General features: G+C 43.7%; 1 protein-coding gene across 1 annotated transcript in view; it reads left to right on the plus strand.

Annotated features, from left to right (window-relative positions):
- LOC126235082 (juvenile hormone esterase-like) overlaps nt 1-27,265 on the plus strand; it is a 92,803-nt gene that overhangs the window by 7,546 nt on the left and 57,992 nt on the right. Inside the window, exons 2-3 of the mRNA XM_049943815.1 lie at nt 20,562-20,699; nt 25,469-25,616. Coding sequence (XP_049799772.1) covers nt 20,562-20,699; nt 25,469-25,616 — 286 coding nt within the window. The remainder of the gene's footprint in view (nt 1-20,561; nt 20,700-25,468; nt 25,617-27,265) is intronic.

Raw genomic sequence — 27,265 nt, forward strand, 5'->3', positions numbered from 1 at the left:
CTACATCTCCATCCATACTCCGCAAGCCACCTGACTGTGTGTGGCGGAGGGTACTTCGAGTACCTCTATCGGTTCTCCCTTCTATTCCAGTCTCGTATTGTTCGTGGAAAGAAAGATTTTCGGTATGCCTCTGTGTGGGCTCTAATCTCTCTGATTTTATCCTCATGGTCGCTTCGCGAGATATATGTAGGAGGGAGCAATATACTGCTTGACTCCTCGGTGAAGGTATGTTCTCGAAACATCAACAAAAGCCCATACCGAGCTACTGAGCGTCTCTCCTGCAGAGCCTTCCACTGGAGTTTATCATCTCCGTAACGATTTCGCGATTACTAAATGATCCTGTAGCGAACTGCGCTGCTCTCCGTTGGATCTTCTCTATCTCTTCTATCAACCCTATCTGGTACGGATCCCACACTGGTGAGCAATATTCAAGCAGTGGGCGAACAAGTGTACTGTAACCAACTTCCTTTGTTTTCGGATTGCATTTCCTTAGAATTCGTCCAATGAATCTCAGTCTGGCATCTGCTTTACCGACGATCCTCTTTATATGATCATTCCATTTTAAATCACTCCTAATGCCTACTCCCAGATAATTTATGGAATTAACTGCTTCCAGTTGCTGACCTGCAATATTTTAGCTAAATGATAAAGAATCTTTCTTTATATGTATTCGCTTTTCGTCGACTATGGGCGTCGTATGAAGTACGTGATGAAGTGTATTTGTTTGGATTGACTCCGGTTACACAATACATAAACGAAACTCCAAATATTTACTGAAACACCTGAGAAAATGTGCGTGATCACTCTTAGGAGAGAAACGCGGTGTAATGACCAACTGCTTAATTGCGGATACGTCCACATTTAGAATGTAATACATCAGCGACCCTGAGTGCCATGAATTCTACAAGCCCTTCATAGTTTTCGTAGTATCTGGTACAAAATGACTACGAACATGTCACACGATTCCCGCAAATTCGGGCCAGCGGTATATGGGTGCGAACCTGATGCGCGATAGTGTCCCGGGTATGTTCCATAGGGCTGAAATGGGCGAATTTAGTGCCCAAGACGTTAACGTGTACTCAGTATCACGCTCCTGAAACCACTGTAGATCGATTCTGACCTCGTAGTATGGTCAGTTCTCCTGCTAGACTATGCCAGCTTCGCTGGGGAAGCCATCAAGCTTCAAGGAGTGCCGGTAATCCACAATAACGTTCATGTAGTACACAGCTATCATTACGCTTTCGCGGTTACTACCACAGGTCCCGTAGCATAATATTGCCCCAAAGGGCACGGTTCATGATACCAGCAGCCTTTCGCCTGGATGTTGACCTATTCCAGACACCACCATCGACCACAGGCGATTCATCCGGCCATGGGACACGTTTCCATTGACGTACGGTCCCATTTAGAAGACTGCACGCCTAATGCAGTGGTTACTGACGATGTCGTGGGGTCAATACGCCGACACGTAGACATCGTCTGCCGTAGAGCTCCAAGTTCAATACTGTGCGCCGAACGGTATGCTCAGAAATGTACCTGCACTAGCGGTGTACGTTTCTGTCAGACTTACCATAGATCGCTATCTATCCTGTTTTACTGAGCTGACGAACCTCAGACCACGACATTCTGATAACGTGTTTGAACAACAAACATCTGGCCACCGACTCGTGGTTTCAGCGTCCTTAAACCACTATTTTCGAGGCTATCTACGCCGTTTCCGACATGCTTGCTCTCAGCCACCGGGGCAAAGCAATCTGCTCTTTGTCAAAGTCGATTATGTCACTGGATTTCCGCATTCGTGTCCCATGTCGACACTAGAATGATTTCACATTCGTTTGTGCTGGGCTTATATGCTTTCCTAACGACGTCACACGCCCACATCATCACCAGGCGACATTTACCCTCTCCGTGAGCAGTGGTCATAGCGTTTTGGATGATATAAATCAGGAATTGAACTCCAGATCATGCCCAGAGGACCACGCGATGCCGATCATGCCCGTAGTATCTTCTGCTATATCGCATGATTCGCCTGTGGTATTAAGGGCGATGGTATCAGCACATCACTTTCCCGGCCGGTGTCCATTTTCCAGACATTTTTAGCCACTGTTCCCAACTTAAGTAGCTACTCAGTTGGCTTTACAAGGCTGAACGTGCGCCAAGGAAAATTTCCTACTAGTACCAGGAACTGAACCCCGGTCCTCCACTTGGCAGTCAAACGCACTGACCTCTAAGCTATGAAGGGGACATTACGGTTAATTCTTAAATATACATTAATGAATTGCCACTAAACATGACAAGATGATTAATAAAGCGATTGTTTTTGCAGATAACACATGCATGATTGCGAAAGACGAGTCGTTCAGCGAAAAAAAAAAAAATTACGAATACGCCAGTGAGTAACAGCTCTTGGGTTGCAGTTTATAGTTTGTCCCTCAACTGCAATAAAGCTCACTGTACATAGTTAGTGGAAAGAACTCTGCTAAAAGTGGGGCAGTTTATTGCTTCAATACACTTACTGTCAGCGAAAGCGAATATTATTTATCTTAGTACCGATGACAAATGAAAAATTTCCTTGAGGGTATTATATCGAGAATTTTGTGGCGAAACTGAATTCATTTGTATTCAGTATAAGAATAATCGCTATAGCTACTAAAACTCAGAAACTAATGCTTGAACACTTCGTTTATTGTCTCTCTGTTGTGTACCATGTCACATTTTTAAGTGAGTATCACCTCACATATTTCTTGTGCACGCTTATACAAGCGTTTCCAAATTCTAACTCTGCGTGTCCCTGATGAAGTTTATCGTTTACGATCTAACTTCACTCAATACGAACTGTTGTTTTCACTCAGAATACACTTGAGAAGAAACATATCTGTACCTCAGTATCGCTTCTTTATCTCTTGCACAACAAGTGTGCATTATTCTGCAGCCAGAACTTGGATATATGACTAATAAATATGAATTGAAACTTAAATTGAAACGTATCGGTGTACATATTCCTTTTATTCTGGACAGGAATTTCTAATAGTGGTGTAGAGCCTTTGGCTTTATGTGTTACATATATCTATCGTAGAGTTATAGTTTACATGATTGTTTTTAGCCATAATCGGTGATACATATAATTAGAGTCTCGCTCAAAAATCGCGCCGCTTTGACTCCATCAGTCCCGAGAAAATAAATAAATTAAATAAAATGGACAGAAAAAGAAATTAATCTCGTACACCAAACACAGCTCATTTAATGTTCTTCAGAACGAGCGACAGAAGTTCCATTTCAAAAGTTTGAGTCAGTTCTAAAACGTATATTGGACACATGTGCGATTCAGTGCCCTCGACATTAAACATTCTAGGTGATATCTGAAGGTCCCACCCACTATGCGAGGTATTTCGTTGCTCTAGCTACGGGTTTTCAACTTGCTGTTGCTGTCGCTCATTTGTTCAAGCTACCCGATATGCAGAGGAGTTTTACTTGGACTTGAATGCTGCAGATGAAGATTGATATCCAAACAGTGGATGAATCCTGTTGGGATCTATCTCTGCACTCTCCTACTTTCCAACCACATCGTATGTCGAGGAGCGCGATACCAGCCAGACAGGACTTTTGACATGCGCGTTGATTTAAAACACTCCTGAAAGTTTCATGAAGGACACTATCTACTGGATTCAAAGGAGCCGAGCTGCACTGCAGAGGGGCCGGCCGAAGTGGCCGTGCGGTTCTAGGCGCTGCAGTCTGGAACCGCGAGACCGCTACGGTCGCAGGTTCGAATCCTGCCTCGGGCATGGATGTGTGTGATGTCCTTAGGTTAGTTAGGTTTAACTAGTTCTAAGTTCTAGGGGACTAATGACCTCAGCAGTTGAGTCCCATAGTGCTCAGAGCCATTTGAACCATTTTTTTGCACTGCAGAGGTTCGCATATTCTGTCGTAGCAAGGGTTGAAACACTTAACACAATTGGGAAGGAGTTTTCAGAGGATGTTACTTTGGACTGATTATTTTTGATATTTTAAAGCTGGATACCAGGTAAGACCAGATGTTCTTCTCTGGCACTCCGTCCTGCTGCTGATGAAACGGTCTCAACAGACAGGCCCTGCATACGAGATACCAATTCATTTGACTCCTAGTCTAACAAAAATGCTTCGTTGTGTCTTTCTCCCATAAAGTAGACAAGCGTTCGCAGAAACAGTACTGTGGAGGGCTGCTTCAGTTAATCGCCCCTGCAGTATTAACATTCTCACTATGCATACTCTGTAACAGAAGAACTTGGTGTACTGTACTGGGACCCCTGTGTTAAACGCTGTCGTGCAGCTTATTGTTTGCATAAAAGAGCGAATACGTATTAATGTCAAATTTCCCCTTTCTTGGCAGTAGCGAGAACCAGGACCCAAACCACTAACTATCGGATGCTTACTGCCAGAAGCAGAATGCTCTCGGAGTATAGAACATGGCATGTTGTCGATTTCCAATTTCACAAAATATTGTCAGTGTTCCTGTGTCCGAAAATATGGCCAAATCCTTTTTCTAGGAAATTCTTCCTGCTGAAGAAATCAATAGCAAGGTTAATACTCACAAAATCCACATCTATGGAGAGAAGTCAGTCCATCACTTAAATGAAACTTTTGTTTTGTTTGCTAAGTCGTAAATTTGCTGTGTCAACTATATCTCCGTTTACATCTACGATTAGGCAATACACCTTTCGCCAGTTGCTACCACTCCAGTGTATGTAAAGTGTAATATCACCAAAGACCAACAATCATACTTATTTAAGGTTAAATTTATCCTTGTAATATGGAAATGTTTGAGGTATACAACTGTATTGTAAATTTAAGAAATAATTTCTTCTGATTCAGTCATTTTTCACTAATATTTAATTAGCACGACACGTTTCGGCAGTATGCAGGTGCATTACAGATACATACACAAAACGTTAATCTGATTAATGTAATGTAATCTAATATTCCCAATAATGACAGCATGCTGTCGAAACGTTTAGTGCTAGTTAATGACTGAAGCAGTAGAAAATGTATCATCGAACATCTTTTTCTTCAGTTAAAAAGCTTTAGATTCAGAGCAGAATGATTTCTTGAAGACCAGTCGAAGCGACTACCGTTAATTGCGGTAATAAATCTGGTGTCTGTTCCGAGCAGTTCGAGCAGCAGTGAGCAGGTTCTAAAAATGTATTACTTAAAAGTTGATGTAAATGAAAGAAATAAGCTTTGGGCAAGATATTAATGGTGTTGTCTGTGGCGTTAAATTCCTGCATCCTCTTACGAAGTCACAAATGTTTACTTCTGTTGTGTGATGTGTTGCTCTGGATGAAACGAAGGGCAAGCACACAGGCTACTTACCGCCAAGGGCACCGCAGATCTTAATGCCTCGTTTGACAGAGCAATTTCCATCATCAACATGATATACCAGCACAAAATGTTTTTCATGTAATGCCAGAAGGGAGATACCGCATAGTAATACTGAGTGCCCCTGCAAGCAGAAAAGGGAAATTCAGCGAACCCAAACTAAGGCGAGCAACCGTAGTTGTGTCAACGAATATGATAGCTAGTGAAACCTCCTCTCCGCTAACCCAGTATACTGAGCTCTTATTAGTTTCTATCAGTTTTGCATAGCACTTTCAAAATGGTTTAAATTTGAATGAAGATCTCTACCTATGGTGAATTCTACAATACTGACATACAATATCTTTTGCGATTCGTTTTACAGAGCTACGCATCAGTAGTGGCCACAGGAAACACTTATCTGTTTGGTCCAGTAAGTATTATCTGCTTGAGAGATGCCTCTTAAATACCGACCAGATTAAGCAGATGACAGCTGTTGCCACTTTCTGCGGATCAGCTTTACGGTTGTAAATATTTTGTCAACTGGCAGTCTCCAGATAAGATAAAACTGAGGCGCTGAAAGGACAACGCTGCCGGCGATAAAGCGATACCGGCGTGGACCTGCAGATCAGAGTTAAAAACGCCACAGGCAGCTTATCAGTACGACTGATCGCTGAGCTATCTTTTATTCGTGGAATCTTGTACTTTAGGTTACTTGAACTTAAATTTTATATTATTATATCCATTGTGGCTGGAGAACACCGCAGATGTTTTCGTAAATTACATTGTAGGAAATACTGCAGCCATCTACAAGTTTTATAGAAATGATTTTATTGTACCATTACTAGTTTCGGGCCTGATCCCATCATCAGAGAGTAGCGTTGACTTCTTGGCAAGATTTATAAAAATGTTTGTTGATTACGTAGTTTACAAAAAGTCTTACTTTCTATACTAGCTCTATACATTATAATTACTGCACGACAAGCTCTCCTTTACATATTTTAGAGGGCCTGTTGGAGTGGCCGAGCGGTTCTAGGCGCTACAGTCTGGAACCGCACGACCGCTACGGTCGCAGGTTCGAACCCTGCCTCGGGCATGGATGTGTGTTATGTCCTTAGGTTAGTTAGGTTTAAGTAGTTCTAAGTTCTGGGGGACTGATGACCTCAGAAGTTAAGTCCCATAGTGCTCAGAGCCATTTGAACCATTTGAACATATTTTAGAGGAAACAGGAGTACAAAGGAATTTCTTAGAAGCGTTAGAAATATACAACTACATTCATACTAAACCTGACTGTATCTTCAATGATCAACTAGAATTAAGCAACCATATTTCCCTCCAAAATTTCATACTACTTTTATAATTTGAAAGCTTAGAAATATTAATTGAAAGAGCAAATACCGTATTCTTCATTGGCCATTACCAGCAGCTTTCAAACCTGAATAATTGAGTATATAGTTCGAAAATGATGTGTACTACGGGTAAGTATCTTTGCAGTAGCTCCAGAAGTATAAGATATCTGTCCAATATCATGTTCTTTGGCCCATGAAACTAGCAGCCGATGTAAACAAATGTATGGGCCATCTTGTATTTGGTTTATCTCATGTATTAGCATAAATCGAAAAAGAGAATCAAAATTTTCTCTCATATAATACGTAAAGGAGAGCTTTTCATGAGGTAAGTACAATGTACAGAGCTTATTTAAATGTGAAATCTTTTTTGAAGTAAGTATCCACAGACATTCAATGTTAAAAATCTTAAGAAACTTCAGGCTCCATACAAAATTAATCAAATTGCTTAACCAACACCCTATCAAAAGTCAAGTTCAGGGGGGAACTCTGTGAGCCATACATTATAAAAACAGGTTCAAGACAAGGAGATTGCTTGGCACCCCTGCTGTTCAACTGTGCTTTAGAATACATAATGAGGGAATGGTACAAGACTAACCCAAAGAACATCCAAATTGGAAGACCCAAAGACAAATAAGTTTAAATTGTCTAGGATTTGCTGATGACCTTGCTTTCTTGTCCAACAGCATTCAGGAAACCAAACAACAAGTTATCTCACTACAGGAAATGGCACAGAAAGTTGGTCTTGGAATATCCTTTGAAAAAACAGTCATCATGTTAACTGACCCACCACTCATAAACAAAATTGCCATAGGAAACCAAGAAATCAAAATTGTAGATAAATTTAAATATCTGGGAGAAATCATAACATACAATCTCAATGAAAAGCTAACATGGCATAACAGAGTAAGCAAATTATCTACAGCACAATATACACTCCTGGAAATGGAAAAAAGAACACATTGACACCGGTGTGTCAGACCTACCATACTTGCTCCGGACACTGCGAGAGGGCTGTACAAGCAATGATCACACGCACGGCACAGCGGACACACCAGGAACCGCGGTGTTGGCCGTCGAATGGCGCTAGCTGCGCAGCATTTGTGCACCGCCGCCGTCAGTGTCAGCCAGTTTGCCGTGGCATACGGAGCTCCATCGCAGTCTTTAACACTGGTAGCATGCCGCGACAGCGTGGACGTGAACCGTATGTGCAGTTGACGGACTTTGAGCGAGGGCGTATAGTGGGCATGCGGGAGGCCGGGTGGACGTACCGCCGAATTGCTCAACACGTGGGGCGTGAGGTCTCCACAGTACATCGATGTTGTCGCCAGTGGTCGGCGGAAGGTGCACGTGCCCGTCGACCTGGGACCGGACCGCAGCGACGCACGGATGCACGCCAAGACCGTAGGATCCTACGCAGTGCCGTAGGGGACCGCACCGCCACTTCCCAGCAAATTAGGGACACTGTTGCTCCTGGGGTATCGGCGAGGACCATTCGCAACCGTCTCCATGAAGCTGGGCTACGGTCCCGCACACCGTTAGGCCGTCTTCCGCTCACGCCCCAACATCGTGCAGCCCGCCTCCAGTGGTGTCGCGACAGGCGTGAATGGAGGGACGAATGGAGACGTGTCGTCTTCAGCGATGAGAGACGCTTCTGCCTTGGTGCCAATGATGGTCGTATGCGTGTTTGGCGCCGTGCAGGTGAGCGCCACAATCAGGACTGCATACGACCGAGGCACACAGGGCCAACACCCGGCATCATGGTGTGGGGAGCGATCTCCTACACTGGCCGTACACCACTGGTGATCGTCGAGGGGACACTGAATAGTGCACGGTACATCCAAACCGTCATCGAACCCATCGTTCTACCATTCCTAGACCGGCAAGGGAACTTGCTGTTCCAACAGGACAATGCACGTCCGCATGTATCCCGTGCCACCCAACGTGCTCTAGAAGGTGTAAGTCAACTACCCTGGCCAGCAAGATCTCCGGATCTGTCCCCCATTGAACATGTTTGGGACTGGATGAAGCGTCGTCTCACGCGGTCTGCACGTTCAGCACGAACGCTGGTCCAACTGAGGCGCCAGGTGGAAATGGCATGGCAAGCCGTTCCACAGGACTACATCCAGCATCTCTATGATCGTCTCCATGGGAGAATAGCAGCCTGCATTGCTGCGAAAGGTGGATATACACTGTACTAATGCCGACATTGTGCATGCTCTGTTGCCTGTGTCTATGTGCCTGTGGTTCTGTCGGTGAGATCATGTGATGTATCTGACCCCAGGAATGTGTCAATAAAGTATCCCCTTCCTGGGACAATGAATTCACGGTGTTCTTATTTCAATTTCCAGGAGTGTATCACCAAGAACAACTACAACAAAAAGAGCCTGTCAATAGCAACAAAATTAAAACACTACAAAACAGTCACTCAACCAGAAATAACATACGCAAGTAAAACCATCTTCAAAACAACTAACACTGATAAAATAGACAAAATAATCTAAATAGAGAGAAGAATCATCGGAAAGTGCATCGACAAATCGCACAAGAAAGATGGATACTGGAGAGTAGCTACAAATGAAACAGTCTACAAGGTAATAGAACCGGTAATGAGTACAATCAGGAAGAAACGCATTTCATTTTTCGGACATCTAATCAGAACACGAGACAACAAGATCATGAGGAGAATAATACAAAAATTGTGGAATAGTAAGTGCAACATTGAGTGGATTACAGAAATCAAGGAAGATATGGATGAGCTACAGATTACATTGGAAGACCTAAGAAACAAAACTGACAAAATGAGGAAACTCACAGACAAACAAACCAGACTGCAAACGAGAATCAACAAACAGACAATAGGAAGGATGATTTCTGATGAAGAAAGGATGAGATCCGAGAGAATGAAGAAGTATTGGGCTGAAAGGAAACTGAAAAAAATGGTTCAAATGGCTCTGAGCACTATGGGACTCAACTGCTGTGGTTATCAGTCCCCTAGAACTTAGAACTACTTAAACCTAACTAACCTAAGGACATCACACACATCCATGCCTGAGGCAGGATTCGAACCTGCGACCGTAGCAGTCGCGCGGTTCCGGACTGCGCGCCTAGAACCGCGAGACCACCGCGGCCGGCAGGAAACTGAAAAATTCTCGTATTAAGTTGGCTAGAGTGGTCCAATGAAGGCCATGAAATTTAAATAATAAATAATAATAATAAACTACGTAATTACAAAAACTTTGTTATATCTTAGGACACAAATGTAACATCTTTTGAAAACTATGTAATCATATAAACTCTGTTATATTCTAGCAAATAAATGTAAAACTTGTCAAGAAATTAAACTAGTAATGGTGCAGTAAAATGCTTGTGGCCAGTTGCAGTATTTCCTACAGTGTAATTTAACTTTTACAGATCAACATAGACTGATGGCCACTAAAAGCTGCAACACCACGAAGGGTAAAGAATAAAAAAATTGTTTTTTTTGTACGTATACAGTAGGTTACGAAGAAAACGTTATTAGGTTTGTAAGTGATCTGGATGTACACGGGGAGAGAAAGTTAGTGCATATGACTACCAAGTTTGTCAGCTAGAATGGCCCCAACTCGGTTTTCATCGATTTGAACTGATGTTGGATGACAGGTGCGGTACGTCATTCCATGCTCCTTCGACTCTCTACCAAAGTTCAAAACTCGTATTGGCTGCAAGCGCGCTTTTCACTCTGCAGCAGCTGACTACGCGTTTTCACTGGGTGAGATAACTGGAGAAACTGCTGCCCAGGGAAAGGCGTGAAACACCCATTGTGCCGTGACTGGTCAGAATCTGTATCGAGGCAGATCAGAACAGCACGGGAAACACATGGTCTTGCTTTGTTCTATTGAAAGATATGGTCACGGACGCCTCACAGATGGGGCACAGCCTCTGCCCTTGACCCATCAGAAATGTAACGCCTGCTGTCCAAATGACCGTCTATGCGAAGCAGAGATGGCCGTGTTGTACAGTCAATGGCACCCCGTACCATCACGCTAGGTGCTGGACCAATAACGATGATAACGAATACAGTCTGGCAAAATCCGTTCTCCTCGGAGACTCCGCGTATGGATACGACCATCGCGAACTGTACCCGGGAAAAGGCCCCAAAGATGTTCAAATGTGTGTGAAATCTTATGGGACTTAACTGCTAAGGTCATCAGTCCCTAAGCTTACACATTACTTAACCTAAATTATCCTAAAGACAAACACACACACCCATGCCCGAGGGAGGACTCGAACCTCCGGCGGGACCAGCCGCACAGTCCATGACTGCAGCACCTGAGACCGCTCGGGTAATCCCGCGCGGCAAAAAAGGCTCCACAATCCTGTAAGTGCTCTACTGTGAACAGTGACAATTTGAAAGACACCTCTTCGGTCTTTGTGGTAGAAAACTTACCCACCCTTGGTTATAACACATCTTCGTTTCAGTTTTGTCAGTAACATAATGTCTCATTTAAGTCTATAACTACAACTTAATAATTTAATTTATGAACAAAAAGCAACCACTCACTGCTTACCGATCTTTTTTTCACGTAATATAAGAAATTTGCCATAACTCTTGGTTCCAACCAATTCCAGCTTCTTACGTCAGCATAACCAAGAATTGTAGAATTTCATCGACTAGTGCTACAAATTTATGAAGTGAAATGTACTTGGCAACAAATGATTTTTTTTTCTATATCTGGCACACTGCGTTACTGCCGGTCTGTGCCATACGCTGCATACTGGTGAATGCTCATACCTCACTGTGTGACGTTGTCACCTACATTTGAGCTACTTTTCAGTACCACAAAATGAAAAGTTCTGACCCTCATGTCGACCAGTACTCCCATAAATAACATCTACTGTGAAAAAAAAGAATGTAAATTCAGTGACATACCCCCGTTGAAAATATAATGCTATGGCTGAAAGTCTCCGATAAAAAACACATGTACATATTCACGTACTTGTGGGATATTACGAGGGCGTCCAGAAAAGCACTGCCTCCGAGTTTTTTATATGAAAACTCTTAAGGATTTTTAAATAAATCAAACGCTATTAACATTCTACATTTTTATTGTTCGTATCTACAAATTTGCACCGTGTAACATGGCGGTGTGTAACGTAACTAAGAGTTTTCACTTTTCAGCACAACCCGCACATTGTTTCCTTTCCCAAATTCATTCTTGCAGTTAAACTCTGCACTGCTTTTTCACCATTCTTCTTCACGCACACTGGAATGTGTAAGCAGTACACTTACGACAAACGAATACTGTATATGTGTACCAATAACTACATAATTTTCTATTTATGTCCTTGCAAGCAAACGTACATTCAACTTCCAGACTCTTACCGCTACAATGGCGTCCAGCAGAAGGTTCAAACCAGCCTGCACCTGCAGCGCCCTCGGGGTGTCTAGTCATTTTTACAAGGTCTTTTACAACTTGCACTCGTCTGAGAAGAGGACGTGCTGGCGCCACTCCTGGGTCTAATGTTGGCGTCCAGCGTACGACTCTCGGCTGGCCTCTCATTCCTGCCGCACCAAGGAAAGCCGCAGAAATGGCCATCTTACTGACAGCTGATGCTCAAGAATGCTCAAGACGTCGTCAAACTGTTCTGTGGATACGTTTTTTGCTGCAGATAAGCTCTTTCCAGGGCTCATGGCGGGACCTACGAAAAATACAGGTCCCACAAAAAACTTGTTACGTCACACTAGTTGCCTTGTCCGACACACATCGCGAACGCTCGGCTGCATCCAGAGCCAGGAGGGAAATCACAGTCTCAATGGAAAGGTACCCATTAAAGACTAGGACCAGGCGGAAAATCAGTATCTCGTGGAAAGGTACCCGCTAAGTAATTAACATTGTCATGTACTATCATGAGCAGCTATGAAGTATTAATTAGGTCTCAAATAGAAACTCGTTCCCGCATGAGACGTTCGCTGCAATTCGTAAGACCTGTAATATCAGGTGCTGTGACGCACGCCACAGAGCCTGTAAATCTCGCTGGCCCTGACTACTGATATGTGACGTGGCAGTAGAATTCTGCCGCACGAACAACGTCTCACTCTCCTGGGCTGGTGGATGCATGGGGTGGTTGATATCTTGCTTGACCTCGAGTGTGGGTGTACTGAACCCACCGATTTGCGAGCGAGACCAATGCGAATAGAAATATCGCGGGACGATAAACCGTAGTCTCGATAGACCGTCATCCTTCCGCTATCGATACATAGTCGCAGGCGATTCCCTCTTTAGACGAGGCGTAACAGGTTCTCCTCACAAACAACGAGCAATCAAAAGCGATTTCTTAATGAGAGACCCGCTCAGGAACCTTTCCTTATACACAGAATGTAGATGGCCCTGCTACTGACTGTTATACGAGGGCATGCTGAAAAGTAATGTCTCCGAATTTTTTATGTGAAAATTCTTAAACACTTTAAATAAAATAAATGTTATTAATATCCCACACTTCTCATTCTTCATGTCTACGTATTCGCAGTCCTCTGCCACTAGAGGGCTCCGAGTTGTAGCGGCATAACGTGGCGGTGTGTAACATAAATATGTCGATGCGTGAGAAACAGAGTGCTGTAATAGAGCTTCGAATTCCAAGAGTTGGTCCACACATGGAGCACGCTTTCCTTCAGCATGACAATGCCAGACCGCACACGACCACTGTGACATCTGCAACAATCTATCGCCTTGGGTTCACTATCATCGACTATCCTCCGTATAGACTCGGCACCATCAGATTTTCATCCGTTTCCAAAACTTAAACAATACATTCCAAGACTTCACTTTGATAACAACCAAGCTTTGCAAACAGAGGCGAGGGTGTGGCTACCTCAACAAAGTCAGGAGTTCTACAGCGGCGGTCTCAACAAATTAGTCTGTCGTTGGGAGAAATGTGTTCATTGCCAGGATGTCTACGCTGAGAAATAAATATGTAGATATCAAGAATAAATATGTAGAATGTTAATAACGTTTGTTTTATTTAGAAAGCTTGAAGAGTTATCACATAAAAAATTCGAAGGCATTACATTTCAGTACGCCCTCGTAATCCGTGCAGTTGCCTTGAAATGCTAATTATCTGCCGGCCGCGGTGGCCGTGCGGTTCTAGGCGCTTCAGTCCGGAACCGCGAGACTGCTACGGTCGCAAGTTCGAATCCTGCGTCGGGCATGGATGTGTGTGATGTCCTTAGGTTAGTTAGGTTTAAGTAGTTCTAAGTTCTAGGGGACTGATGACCTCAGATGTTAAGTCTCATAGTGCTCAGAGCCATTTGAACCATTTTTTTTGCTAATCGTCTGCATCTCCAAGCAAGTTGGAGACTTCATGCCTATTTGACTTTTGTTGCATGCCGCCTTCCTGACTTTGCAATTTTGATGTCTAGAAATGTAAATGACATTTTCACAACGAGATTTATTTTCAGCAGCTTGACGTTTTGCCCCGAGAAAACCCTCAAAAGCCGTCTTTCTAGCTGGTTCATTCGTTCAAGGATCTCTCTAATGAAATCAGGTCTAGAATCTTTAAAAAAAATCGTCTGTTGCTCCAAGGAGTGTAACTGTTGCAAAATAAAACGAATAGTTTTGTTCATGTCATATTGGTCTTTTTGCTGTCATGAGGCAGTAAAATCTCATTATGCGTCAATAAATTTAAGTCGGGTATGCGATCGCATGAGCATATAAAAGGAAAATCGAATTTTCTATTAGTGCAGGAAGGAGAAAGTTGGTTTATTGTACGTCGACAATGAGATCATAGATACAGAATATACCCTGAAAGTGTGAAAGGAATTCAGACATGTTCCCTCTCAAAGGAATCATTCCATTGTTTGCCTTAAAGATTTGGGAAACACGGGAAATGCTGACTTTGGATGACTGTACGGGGATATGCATCACCATCATCCTGAACGTGAGACCAGTGTATGTGGCGCATTGTGTAAAATAGGCATTCTCGTGGAAAAAAAGCGTATTCTAATACGACAACTAACGTAATCTTAACAGGAAGTGTGATTAATCTAATCAGGCAACTCGCTTCCACGCATTGAAATGTTCCATACCCACTGCCACTGTAACTGACGATGTTTTTGGCCATCAAATCAGTTCTTGAGTCATCTGTTACTTTTATGTTTCAAATGGTTCAAATGGCTCTGAGCACTATGGGACTTAACATCTGTGGTCATCAGTCCCCTACAACTTAGAACTACTTAAACCTAACTAACCTAAGGATATCACAAACATCCATGCCCAAGGCAGGATTCGAACCTGCGACCGTAGTGGTCACGCGGTTCCAGACTGAAGCGCCTAGAACCGCACGGCCACACCGGCCGGCTTACTTTTATCCATTCCCGATCATTGGCTGTCAACTGAATGCTCGAAACAAATGTGCCTATAACAACCTCATACACCACTTCTAGTTGTGTCACATGTAACTACTCCACTTACCAAGGCGACTAGTCAAAAACCAAGGCGACTAGTCCAAAGTCTTTGCGGTTAAACCAACGACATTCGGCGACCTTCGTCTGCTAGTACGTTTCATAACTTCCGTTTTCTTCCGACGAATAGTAGTGATGACATCACGTCGGCACCCGTCGATCCTCATCAGCCCGTGAGACTTCCAGTTTTCGAGTTATTAAAACGTGTTCCTCTTCTTATTCATCTAATCAGTAGTTTTTCACACTCGTTGCTCATGAGTAGTTTTATTTACATTGGTGGCATGTGTAAAGTTTCTTTCGTATTGCGTCACGTGCATTCCACTACACATAGGCGTGTTCGCTATCACTGGAGTGGAGTGGTTGCAATGTTCTGAATAGCCAGTACAAATTCCAGGGTGACTTTGAAATAAGATTCTGATAGTAGCGCTGCGCGTACTGGCGCTCAAGATAACATGCTTTTTTTATTTTCGGCAAACGTGAAAACTGTAATAAAACTTACAGGAACGATCATTAGTCCTGCTTCAGTAACACCGAGCAACTTTAATCATGTTCTTCGTTTATGATTGACTACAAGGGTAGTCATTAAATTTTAATTAAATCCTAAAAAATATCACCACGAAAGAATTATCCAAATGGGACGGAAATCGGTACATGTGATGTACGTATACAGACAAACAAATAATCACAATTTCAGAAAAATTGTGTGATTTATTCAAGAGAAGGGGCTTCACAAATTGAGCAAGGCAATACCGCGTTGATCCAGCTGTGGGACTTATGAAAGTACTTATTTGGCTTGGTACTGGTTGACAGAGTTGTTGGATGTCCTCGTGAGAGATTTTAAGCCAAAGTCTATCCAGCTGCTCGTTAGATCGTCAAAACCCCTATCTGGTTGGAGATCTCTGCCCACAATGGTCCAAAGGTTCTCAGTTGGCGAGAGATACGACGACCTTGCTGACCAACGTAGGGTTTGGCAAACGAAAAGTTAAGCAGTTGAAGCTCTCGCCGTGTGTGTGTGTCGGGGGACGAGGAGGGGGAGGGGGGGGGGGGGAAGGGGGGCCATTATCTTGCTGAAATGTAAGCTCGGTATTGCTTTTCATGAAGGACAACAACACGGGCGTAGAATATCGTCGACATGCAGCTATATTTTAAGGGTGCGGCGGGTGAAAGGGTTCCTGCTATGAAATGCAGCAGTACCCCAGACTACCACTCCTGGTTGTCACGGCATATGGCAGATGACAGTCAGCTTGGTATTCAACCACTGTCTGGGGGGTTGACTTTTGTATCTTCCCACTGTCTGGAGCTTCTCCAGACTCGTCTTCGGCCTGGAATCACACTGATTGGAGTAGAATTGTATTTAGTCATCAGTCCTGTTTCGAACTGAGACCCGACAACGAGCGAAGACGTGTCTTGAGATATCCCGCACGGCGGTGAGATACCGACCCGACATCGAGTAGTGATAATGTGGGCTGCCATTTCATTTCATAGCAGCACCCCTTGGGATATCATCCGCGGCACCCTTGCAATACAGTGGTATGTCGACGATATTCTACGCCACGTTTTGTTGCCTTCATGGCAAGCCATTCTGGGCTTACTTTTCAGCAAGATAACGCTCGCCCGCACACGACGAGGGTTTTTACTGCTTTTCTCCCCCATTAGACATCAAGGTCGTCGGACCTCTCCTCAAGTGAGAACGTTTGTAGCATTATGGGCAGTGCCAGGCAACCAGCTCGGGATTTTGACGACCTAATGCTTCAATTGGACAGAATTTGGAACGATATACATCAGAAGGACATCCAACAACGCTGTACCAATCAACGCCAAGTCTAATAACTGCTTGCATAAGAGATAGAGGTGGACCAACGCGTTATTGACTTGCCCAATTTGTACATCAAATTTTTCTGAAACTGTTATCATTTGTTTGTCTGTGCATGCAAATCACACCTACCGATTTCCGTCCCATTCGGATAATTCCTTCGTGGTGCGTCGGCTTTTTTGTCTTTGACTGTATTTACTCATCACATTTTTCCCAAAATAAATGTCTTGGTGGAAACCTTGGTTTTCGAACACTGATTTTGGTTGTTCACGAAACATTCCACCTCAAAAATCATCTCGTAGTTACTCTGAAAATGTTTGCCGTGCAATGGTTCCTTTACTGAAGGCAGGAGGAAGTAGTCCTTGGCTGCAATATAAGAAGTATCCAAGGGGGAAAGGAGGCATTTGAAATAAAATTTGATATCCCAGAGAAGCAGCATGTTTGACTATGTCATGTGCTGGATTAGTTGGGACATAACCGTGGAGCATAACAGACAGCTTTCCGCGTCGTTTCGTCTTGACTACCTTCCGTAATCTCCTTCCGTAATCTCATCAGGAGATTTCGGTGGTACGGTCCTATGTCGGTTTGCCACTTACGAACGTAATCTGTTAGCACCATTCCATTTCAGTCCCAAGGAACACCCAGCGTCACTCTGTCCAATAATGGTTGGGTCTTTGCCTTTTTCGTCGGTGATAAATACGCATTTTCTACTGTTTGCTTAGCCACTTTGTTTCTGGGTCATGGTAGTAAACCCAGCACTTGCCCATCGTGATTACGTGGCTATACAAGTCGTCAGGACCGGACTGAGAGAGCTGCAAAATTTCCGCACCCGCTTCCGTTCCTCGTAACGGACCTCCCGAAACCCAACTGGTGGCGATCTTTGTAAGTAAAAGGATGTCGTACAATAAGGTGAAAACTGATACATTACTGATTTTCACAGTCGTATCTCCCGTGATGAGGCGATCCTTGAGCAACAGGACTCACACTTTTCTCGTGATTCCCGATACTTGACAGAGAAATGGTCCGCCACTTATTCCTTTGTCATTCTCACTTGTTTGACCTCACTAGAAGCGTCTGCTCCACCTTACCACTGGGTCAAATGATGTTCGTTTGTTCCTGTATCAGTTGCATGTGGACTGTTGCAGCGTTGTTCCCCTTCAAACACAGAACACGAATTACCGCACTGCACTCCACGTTATCAATGGGCTCTGCCACTTTTGTTTAGGTCCTCCAGCGGAGAGCCAATGGTATGGTGGCCCAGGGACTTCAAACAGGTACCTGGAAACGAACAAAAAGTTATGAGGGGTGAATATTGTACCTTTGAACACTTTTCAGACTTTAGCCGCTAGTCCTGTAACAGATCTTTAACATATTTTCTTATTTCGTTTTGAAATTCTAGCACTTACTTGACGTGTGCTGTCGTCTCTTGCGGAGATAAAAAAGATACTCCGGAGAAGTAAAGTTTTCCCGAATGTGAAAAACCGCTGCGAAGTTCAACATAGTCATGCAACTAAGATAAAATTTGCTGTTCAAATTTAAAAGTCCTGCAGTCCATAAACTCCTGTCACTATTATACTTAATAATCTATCTGTTACATCGTTGTTCTACTACGTAACAATAATCAGTAAGTACAATCAAACTAAGAAGTACTATAAAAAATAAGTTACAAGTTAAAAACATTTTGAAGTAGAAATTATTGGCAACTAACAAAAATTTCCAATTTCCAGGCAAGGAAAATTGTTAATCGACTAAAGAAACTCAGTTTTTTAGCAAGTATCACGCCTTCATCGGCAGAAGGTCTTCCGTTCCAAGGTAAAAAATTATGCACGATCAACTAAGTACGGCTTAACTGTCCACGTAACTAGTTGTAAAAGTGTACTCAATTTTATTCACCGTAAAACTCTCTTGCTGAAGAATAAACAATATTCTTCAAATAGCTTTAATATTTTATTCATCACTTAAATATTTACAAAGGTTGCAGAGAACTCAGGTCACACAACAAATAAAAAATAAAATGTCGGAAACTGCTTAGGGAAACTTTTATCATGCATTCCTTCATATGATTCTAGAATCAGTCACTAGATTGAAATACCGACCAGGAAACATCTGTTCGTAGGTACACATCCTCCACATTAAATTTAAACAGATACATTGATAAAAAGTGTTTAGTTTTAACCACTGACGTAATCACCCTCGTTATCATCAACCTTCTGCAAATTATCAATACCGGATCAACAAAAATTTGGTTTTGGAGAAAAATATCTGGAGATGGCATTTTGGACATTTTTTGTCACTTCTAAAATGTTGTAGAGATCGGAATAAATGGAAACCCGATCATGGAATATCGAATGAATATGGTGGTTGAGCCAATACCTTACACCTCTAGTTCATTAATTTTTTCCGGGGTTCATCTTGCACAGTGCGGTATTGTGTTATCGTGTTACAGAGTAACACCTTTTCAGATGACAGTTTCTGGTGTCGTTTCAATTAAAGATTCATTTAATTGATCAAGTTGTTCACGGTAAGGTTCTGCATTCTCAGTTCGTCCAGGTTTTAGCACTTCAGAATGAACGCTCCCGCGAATACTCCACCAAACACAAAAACGCCTTTATGGGGTGGAAACCTCTCTCAGCTGTACTCCGTGAAAATTCGTTTGAAGGGAGCCACTGCCATTTGCGTTTTGGATTATCATAGATGATCCATTTTTCATCTCCAGTGACGAAGCGAACAAAAAACGCTTCTGTATTGTGCTGCAGAAGCAATACGTTTTATGTGGTGGATCGGTTGGCTTTGTTTGTCTTTACCAATCTGCTGCAAATGCTCTTGGATGGTCGACCAAGGTTGGTTAAGAGTGTTCGACAGTCCCTCGATTGTCTGATACGGATTTTCTTCCGCTTTCGCCCTTAACATGTCATTGTCTAAAGTTGTTGGTTGTACTGATCAATACGAGTCAAAACGATCAGAACTGGTGGATCTAAACTTAGTAAACCATCTTTGGCATTTAAGAACGTGTAATGGACTTGGATAATCAACGCAAATGTTATGGTAGCAACTGTTGCGTTACTATTCTGGTGAAACTCAAAAAGCATACAATGTCGCCCGGATATGTACCTTTCTGGTATTCGGTTGAGAAAGTCAACATAAATTACAAAAAAAGTTTAATTATTTACGACTAAACAAGTCACTCTAACCTTAAAATGTCTTTGGTGTGACTTTGAAGTACACAATGAGCTGATAAATGAGAAACGAATATCGACATGCGCAGATACACATTCTTTTCCGATGCCCCAAGTAGAATATTTTATATTTTCGAGGTGATGAGGAAATCTTTATGAGTACACCCCACATGCGAAACAAAGAAACGGCATCGGTTTATGTGGTCGACAGAAAGAAGTGGGTTCAAAGAATGTAATTAATGTCTTTTGCATGTTCGCCTATAATACTGGTTTCTCGTTTCCCTGAGTTGGTAAAGAGGTGCTATAATAAAGATACCTGTAGGGAGGCAGAAAATGTTGTTAGAGATCAGATCACTTCAAGAGAACAAACTGCATACTGCAACCCTGTTGTTGTTTGTGTTAACATCGTATAGCAGGCACAGGTTGTAGCTGAGTGAGTGGTTGCGCTGGTGTTTCAGCCGCCGCAGCCTGCCGAGAAGTGGACGAGCATCCGGAACGCGACGGAGGAGGGCCCAGTGGCGCCGCAGGTGAACCTCTACACCGGCAGGCTGGAGGGCGACGAGGACTGCCTCTACCTCAACGTCTACACGCCAAACGTAAGGGCCGCACGCCTCTCAGGGTGGGGTGTCAAATTTCTCGGGGGAAGAAACACCATGAGGTTGGAGGAGGGAGGGGAAGGCAAGTTGACGATACAAGAAACGGTGTAAGCTGTTGCCTTTGATCTCCGGATCTTCGTCCGACATTTGTTCAGTGATTTTTCTGATGTTTCGCCAGCACGAATGGTCGGCGTCGTCGTCGAAGATTCGCCCCTCAGTGGTCGTGGTGGACTGGAGTCGAGCTCAGAGCCAGAAAGTATACCGGGTGTCCTTCCCAAAAGTCGTCAGCCGCATTTTCTTTGGTGTTTCGGCAGATATTAGCGGTTTCGTTCTTGCGCAGTGTAGGTGCAGTCAGCCCATGCAAATATTGCTCGCCGCGTCTTTCATGCGACGACCTTATGACGAAATGAGTTGGTTTGTTTCCCGTTATGAACAAAATAAGTTTTAAAGCGCTATTTTACGTGTCCATTCGATAGAGCTGTTCCAAAGTAGCCTAGTGCGACATTCGTTTGATCGACGAGTATTAACGAGGACAGTAAACCACAAAGAATTTGATAGAGCGGTCCCACTTTTGTGCGATATTAGTTTTATCGGTGTGTGGTAACAGGGACAATAAACCACAAAGAATAACCCGTACTCCAGCACCGACTGACAATGAGTAGAGTTCTGCCCCGTGCTGAATGCTGCCGCAGCGCGTCTGAGTCGCTGCCGGGGTATTCGATATTCTTCGCGACTTACTGTCTCTGTTAATACACACTGATAGAAGGAATTTCGCACTAGACTAGTGTGGGACCGCTCTGTCAAACGGACACGCAAAACGACGCTTTTAAAATCATTTTGCTTCTAACGAGAAACAAACGGACGCTTTTGTCGTCATAGGACGTGGCATGACAGACGCAGCGAGCAGTGTTTTGCAAACACCGGCCGATGCACCAAGAGAAAGGGACAACCTGTATATACCTCCCGCGTTTGAACGTCTTTCAGTGATCTACCGCTGTTGTGTCCGCCTCCGCTAGCTGAGCAGTCAGCGCGACAGACTGTTAATCCTAAGGGACCCGTTGAGCCAACATCGCCCGCACGGTAGCTCAGCGTGTTCGGTCAGAGGGTTAGCTGCCATCTGTAATAAAAAAAAACTGAGTCAACGGCTCAACACTGAACTTGAACGGGTGTCCTGGGACATCCACACCGAACAAATGCAACGAAAAAAAGGGAAAAAAAGGCCCAGGTCCGATTCCCGGCTCGGTGGGAGATTTTCTCCGCTCAAGGACTGGGTGTTGTGTTGTTCTCGTGCGGTTCTAGGCGCCTCAGTCTGGAACCGCGTGTCCGCTACGGTCGCAGGTTCGAATCCTGCCTCGGTCATGGACGTGTGTGAGGTCCTTAGGTTAGTTAGGTTTAATTAGTTCTAAGTTCTAGGCGACTGACGACCTTATAAGTTAAGTCGCATAGTGCTCAGAGCCATTTTTTGTGTTGTTCTAATCGTCATCGTTTCATCCCCTTCGACGCGCAAGTCGCCGAAGTGGCGTCAAATCCAGACTTGCACCCGGCGAACGGTCTACCCGACGGGAGGACCTAGTCACACGACATTTACATTTACTGCTGTTGTTCTCCTTTTGTTCTCCGCTACCAAGTTGAGCCAATATATCAACAAGTCGACACAAAGCCTCAACAATTTTCATGAAAGCAGCGACGGAATGACAGTGAAGGGTGAGAAATACGTAAGTATTACCTATACTGTGAAAGCGTCCGAATTACTTTAAAATGCTTATTTGATAACATTTAACAGATGGATAACATTGTATCTCACTGACTTTCAGTGTATGTATGAAGAGTTCTCTTTATTCTCTTTCCTTTACTAAATAGCTTTCGGTGTGAAGCCGTTTTAAAATGTATGCAAAGCGCAATCCACGAGGATGGTCATACTTTGGTCGGAGTCCAAAAGTTTATCAATTCAACTCACAAGTGGAGAGAAAGCAGGTTCCGTTCTTTGAGAAGTGACTACGTTTACAATCCTGTCCAGAGAGAAAAACTGTTTTAGGAAAATATTACCGGGAACTTTACTCCTCAAGAGAGTTCATGCTGCCACGTCGCAGGCTAGCAACGCAAATTTTTATACAGAAATTGCTGGGGACGAAAATTGTAATGATCGATACGACGAAATAGCTTCCTTCTACAAGAGGGCCAAGGGGCCATAAATTTCCATTCCCATTAATAAGACAAATTGGTGTCGTATGTTTTCGATGATCTTTTTCTTCGACTGCTGACTGACTTTCTGGAACACGGCGCCACAATTAACGCACAGCGGTACATGTACACTTTGCTAAAACTGAAGCGAGCCATCAAGTACAGACGCCCAGGAATGCTAACGGAGGGCATCACTGTGTTGCAGGATAATGGCCGTCCACGTGTAGCGAAGGTTGTTTTGATAACACATCCTTCATATAGTGCCTGTCGATTCCAAGGCGATTTACATGTTTTTGGAACCCTGCAGAAAGACCTTCGTAGCCGTTGATTTGCGTCGGACGAAGGGGCACACATCTGGGTACAACCGTGGTTTCGTAGGCAGCCGTAAACATTTTTCCTCGAAGGCATTGACTTTCTTGTCCACAGTGGGATAAATATATTAACAGTTATGATGATTGCTTTTGAAATAATAAACAATTTACTTACTTCTTTCCATCTGTCTAGTTTTCATTTTATTACCCCTCATATATATATTGAAGCCAGCTTAGCTCAAAAAGTTTGTGCACACTGGAGAAAATGGCACTACAATCGCACTAAATATGCTATTCATAGTGCTGCACCAAGAAGTTGTTCACAAGAAGAGAAATTTTGTCTAGAGTTAGTTGTGAAATTTTGGGAGGAACTGAGCTCGTGGCAAGATGTAATATTTCTAGTAAGCAACACAGGTATTTGTACTAAAGAGTAATCAGCAACACTAAGGACTGTTAAAACATCACTTTGCTTTTGTAGGCATGAACACTGGACTCGCATTCGGGAGGACGACGGTTCAATCCCGTCTCCAGCCATCCTGATTTAGGTTTTCCGTGATTTCCCTAAATCGTTTCAGGCAAATGCCGGGATGGTTCCTTTGAAAGGGCACGGCCGATTTCCTTTCCAATCCTTCCCTAACCTGAGCTTGCGCTCCGTCTCTAATGACCTCGTTGTCGACGGGACGTTAAACACTAACCACCACCACCATTGTAGGCATGATCCATATCTGAGAACAGCTTGTAGCACCGTAGAGGCCTTAGTATTTTTTCTCCCGCGTAGACCGCCGGTTCCATTAAAATGCGAATGCAAGAGAAAATGAAATCCTGACCGCTGAAGCCATCAACCATGAATGATCTAATACGATCTCAGTAACAGGATTAATTTTGCAAATACTTCTAAAGCAGCCCTCAGAGTTAAGAACGTGATGATTACCTTTCGGAAGGAATGGCGAACACAAACGATGATGAGGACCGAAATCCTGTTTCGACTCAATCAGAAACTTTACTTACCGCACCAAAATTTACTGTCCAAATACACCACGTGCATAAATAAGGAATAACTATGAAGCGGCGGCAATAAGTGTAAAATGAAATGGCAGCATGTTGAACATAATAAACGGATGTAACATCAATAATTCGACTGGAAAGAATCCCTACAAGCCACATCGTTAATCCACAAGGAAAGTTAGAGTCAAGTTTGTGTGTGCGCCGAAGTGAAGTACAATATAAGAACGAGAATTACGCACGCGAGTTGGGCGAAAATTTGAAATCTAAACTTTTCGATCAATTGGGATTTTCACCCGTGTCCCACCTCAACAAGAAATACAGTACTACGTGAGCACATTATATGTTACAATGTACTGTACACTCATACCAGTAGAAAGAGGCGTTCCTGCATTTGGATACTGTACTCCATTCATCTCTACAGTAAGTAATGAATTCTTTCAGACAGCCCTTGGTCATCTTGTAAAACTTGAAAAGACTGTACAGTGCGCTGCTGAAGTTCTTGAAGCGTATCAGGGAAGGTGCTGTACACCTCACTTTTAAGATCAGAGGAGTGAGGTCAGGTGAGCTGGTCGGTCACCTTACAGCCGCTGCATATCCGTTTTGCAGCGCACTAGTCCGTCAGATGTCGTCCCACGTCAACAGTAAAACGTACGGGTGTCCCAACATGCGTGTATCTCACTAACCAAGAACGGACCATAGGTGAAATTTGAGGCCAATTAGATGGGACTTGAACGAGAAGTTTAGATCTGAAATACGTTTGTACTAACTAGCAAAATATTTCGTACTTGAGATAGTACGCCGGCCGAAGTGGCCGTGCGGTTAAAGGCGCTGCAGTCTGGAACCGCAAGACCGCTACGGTCGCAGGTTCGAATCCTGCCTCGGGCATGGATGTTTGTGATGTCCTTAGGTTAGTTAGGTTTAACTAGTTCTAAGTTCTAGGGGACTAATGACCTCAGCAGTTGAGTCCCATAGTGCTCAGAGCCATTTGAGATAGTACCGACTCTTAACCGTACATTCTCATTTATCTCACACAGGGCTAGTGTATGACCATGTTTACTGGAACGTTTTGGCATCTCTTACACTTTCACTCGTATCAGTTTACACTGTTAATAGCTAAATATCGGGAGTTTCTAACTGCCTTGGACAGGTTATAAAAATACCGAGAGAAGACGTTTTGTTATGAACTTCATGTAATACTTTTCAAATATTGCTTGTCGCAGACACGATCGTTTATTACTTTCTGTACGATAATACTGTAACTGTGCACGCCAGCCTCCCAAGGGTTCGATGCCCGTGATGGTGTGGATCCACGGCGGCGGCTTCTTCAGCGGCAGTGGCAACGCAGACATCCACGGTCCAGAGTACCTGGTGGAGCACGGCGTCGTCGTCGTCACCTTCAACTACCGCCTCGGCGTTCTTGGTACGTAGGCAAGAACGTCTCTGTGATTTTCCAGCGTGCTGTACTTCTGCTAAATTTCGCGTTCATTTGATGTGTGTGTGCGTGTGTGTGTGTGTGTGTGTGTGTGTGTTTGTGTGCGTGTGTGTGAGTGAGTTTGTGCGTGTGTACGTGCTTGTCACTGAGGTAAGAGAGGAGACCCGTACGATATTATCTCAAAACAAGTAAAACATTCATCAATTCGAAGATTATTTTGAACACCACAGTGTTTTTACGAAACATGGTTTGTTGGAGTGGTATGCCGTTCCCTTCCTTCGACCTTTGAACTGACTTACCCACCCAGTTACAGGAGGAAGTATAGTTTCACGTGGATTCTGAACCACGCTGCTGCTCAGGATTTTTCACATCAACAATCACTGTGGTGAATAAAGTGAAAAGTCACAACTAAAACGCCTAAGATTGACCGGGGATCGAACACGAGACCTTTGGCTTTGTAATCTATTTTGTATTATATACGTTGCTGTATGTCCAATTATTCATATGACAGTCTTGTTTTCCCCGGTGGAAATCTGAGTTTGTCTGGTCGAAGCTGCTCTCGAGTGGTTAAATGACAACTGGTTATCCGGTCAAGGAGTGCTAAAGTCCGATCCACGAACGATGGCGGTTCGCTCATGTCGACGCACGGACGAGGATTGCAACGTTGAGTATTCTAAGCGACAATTGCTGTACGCGCATGCGCTTTATTTCCGCTTGAAGAAAGCGTATAGGGTGCAAATTGTGTCTCTCACTAGCTTTATCGCTAGTTTTATCACTCACCACCACAACCAGGGATGACAACTCGTAACAAATGGTATCGAAATTCTCTAAACAACTAACTACCACCACATTTAACATACTGAACGCTCATTGGCTGTCGGAAAGTACGTGACACAGGTGCGCAGAACAAGCCCAAACTCGGCTGCCCTCGTTTGTGTCTCGAACTATAGTTTCCGCTTGATATACGCCCATATACCTCCACTGCACACTACCACTTCATTATGTACGACGGAGCCAATTCTTCCGCAATACTCACACACTGCAGTCGAGATCTGACGAGAAGATATCACAGATTGCGTATGCACGTCGGTAAAAAGAGTCTATATATACACATCAAAAAAAGTTTTGCATCGACTCGGTTCCGAGAGTTCCGGAACCTGTACAGAAAATTGGAATAGAGCTCAACATAAATATCATTTCCGCCCTTTTTATTGCTCATGAAAACCACACACTGTATGTTGTTCCACCATACAGCGAGACCTACAGCAGTCCAGACTGCTGTAGACACCAGTACCTCTAATACCCAGTAGCACGTCCTCTTGCGTTGATGCATGCCTGTATTCGTCGTGGCATACTATCCACAATTTCATCAAAGTACTGTTGGTCTAGATTGCCCACTCCTCAACGGCGATTCAGCGTAGTTCCCTCAGAGTGGTTGGTGGGTCACGTCGACCATAAACAGCCTTTTCAATGTATCCCATGCATGTTCTATAGGGTTCATGCCTGGACAACATGCTGGCCACTCTAGTCGAGCGATGTCGTTATCCTGAAGGAAGTCGTTCACAAGATGTACACGATGGGGGAGTAATAGTCGTCCATGAAGACGAATGCCTTGCCAATATGCTGCCGATATGGTT

The sequence above is a fragment of the Schistocerca nitens genome, chromosome 2, assembly GCF_023898315.1.
Source record: "Schistocerca nitens isolate TAMUIC-IGC-003100 chromosome 2, iqSchNite1.1, whole genome shotgun sequence".
Lineage (NCBI taxonomy): Eukaryota > Metazoa > Arthropoda > Insecta > Orthoptera > Acrididae > Schistocerca > Schistocerca nitens.